Below are 2,133 nucleotides of genomic sequence, written 5' to 3'. Positions count from 1 at the left end.
GGCCGCGCAGGGAGCGCCGCCGACGCGGGCCGTGCCCTCCGGCGCTGCGCTGCGCTGCGCGGCGCGGCGGGCTGCGGGTGCGCGGCTGGACGCCTCGGCGGAGCATCCTCCCGCCCCGCCGCGCTCCCCGCGCGCGGCTCCGGGAAAGAGGCTTCCGGAAGGGCTCTCCTCTCGCAGGTTTGCAGCCCAGACCCACCTGAGCCTTCGCGGGCTCTCGACGTGCCTCCGGGGGAGACGCGGGAGGCGTGGGAACGCGCTCTGAAGGGGGGTCCTAAGTGGCTGGCTTTCAGCCCCATCCCTCTGGACGCCAGCCCTCTGCGCCTTCCAGGGATTTGCCTCCTCAGCCACAGTGGTTAGCAGCCTGAGGGAAGGGAACGGAAATTCAGGAGGCTGGAGAGAGAGAGAGAGGTTGGGATGCAGGTTCTGCTCCGCTTGGAAGCCGAAGCCGAGTTACCAGGATCCTAGTCCCTACCCGGAGGCCTTCAGCTTCACACTGCTAGCTCCATGTGTTACCCAGTAATCGCTTTAAGGTGGGGATGCTAAGGGGACGTTTCCTAACCTCCCAAAAGATAGGTCTGAAGTTCTGCTTCCAAAGTAATAAATGCATCTATGAATGGGTTTTTGCACCATCCGAAAAGTTTTGAGCTATATCCCTACCAAGCACCTTATGAGGCATATAGCAACAAACTGGAATTATTAAGGACTTCTTTAATTGAAGGCACGATTTGATTCTACCATCCTTGCTAGGGAAGAAATCATACTTGGGGTTCACCCCTGCCTTATCCCTACACTTGCCAGGCATGATTACCTGGGAATAGGGCCCATTGGGTTAGGTGAGACCTTGTTCCAAGTAAAACATAGCTAGGATTGTGGTGTAACTGTGTGCACCTTTGGAGTCAAAGCTATGATTTGCTAAGCCTATTTAACTGGAAGTAAGTTCTATTCAAATTAATGACACTTGGTTTCAGGTAAACCTATTTAGGGTGGAGAGTTAACTTCCTCCTACTTCTGTCTAGGATTGCTAAACACCCACATTAACTGAGTCTGATTTATCCATATAATAATGCGGATAGCCATTTCAACTATTCTACCGCTATCATGGAAAATTGTGGATTAAACTAAAAGTTACTTCCAAGAAAATCCATTGGCCTGTTACTGTACCTATTCTTACTAAGAAGGTAGGTTTAGTTAACTCATGCAAATTCTTTTAGGTTTGCAAACTATTCTGACTCAGGATAGTGGACATATTTTATAAATTCTAAATCCAATTAAATGACTCCATTTTTCTTTTAAATAATGACCTGTGATTCTCCACTGAATCAATTAATCGCCTTCTTAAAAATGGATGCAACACAGCTAGTATTATTGTTTGCTCTCTGCGACCTGAGAGAGTGGTGGGGAGACAGGCCAAGTCGAGAAATGTTTGGTCCATGAGGATCTTTAAATAGCCAGGGAAAGGGGAAGAGATCTGATCATCTGATCTACCATTTCATTCACACCAAAGGCAGTGACTAGAATTGATACACTGCTGAAATACTCCCAGCAGAAGGATTCAATACGAAGAGGGGATGATTAGAAACTTTGTCCCTTAATTTTTAAATTTGTTTTACAAAATCCCATTCTTCCAGCAGAAAATAAAACACAGGCATATCAGTCATAACTTTCTCCTAACTTACTGTGACCAAACCCTTTATCTACATGCAGACACACTTTTGAAAGATTTTCCTGATGACCATGGATGACGATGATGATGATAAAGGTACCAAGTTATGACTTCCTTAGCTTCTATTCATCCCGTCCCCTTTCCAAGAAAGACTTTATTTATAACTATCCACAGCGTACTGGGAAGTAGCTAAGTCCTTTCATGTAGAACTGTCAATTTTTACCAGTGTTCTTCTTTACCTCCATTTTCAGCAAGTATTTCAAGAGGGGTGGGGGAAAGAGAAGAAAATAACTGCAATTGCTAGGCTTGGAAAAACCAGGCTGGTGGAGAAATCATACATGACAAGTTCTCAACTACAATATCAGTTGGCTACCAAACTGTTATTTTTCAGAAACCTTTAAAAACATTCTTTTATTTTAGCATGTGTGTGTGTTTAAGATAGTAACAGCCCGCCCACCCCATCTCATCAG

General features: G+C 46.0%; 1 protein-coding gene across 1 annotated transcript in view; it reads left to right on the top strand.

Moving 5' to 3' along the window:
* Positions 1–360: 360 nt before the first annotated feature.
* ZEB2 (zinc finger E-box binding homeobox 2) overlaps positions 361–2,133 on the top strand; it is a 170,444-nt gene continuing 168,671 nt past the window's right edge. Inside the window, exon 1 of the mRNA XM_044438045.1 lies at positions 361–1,759. Within this exon, the coding sequence (XP_044293980.1) occupies positions 1,729–1,759 (31 nt within the window). The 5' untranslated portion in view covers positions 361–1,728. The remainder of the gene's footprint in view (positions 1,760–2,133) is intronic.

This window comes from Varanus komodoensis, unplaced genomic scaffold (assembly GCF_004798865.1).
Source record: "Varanus komodoensis strain SLA01 unplaced genomic scaffold, ASM479886v1 scaffold32, whole genome shotgun sequence".
Taxonomy (NCBI): domain Eukaryota; kingdom Metazoa; phylum Chordata; class Lepidosauria; order Squamata; family Varanidae; genus Varanus; species Varanus komodoensis.
The sequence above is the reverse complement of the archived record's forward strand: the minus strand, read 5'-3'. Positions and strand labels throughout refer to the sequence as shown.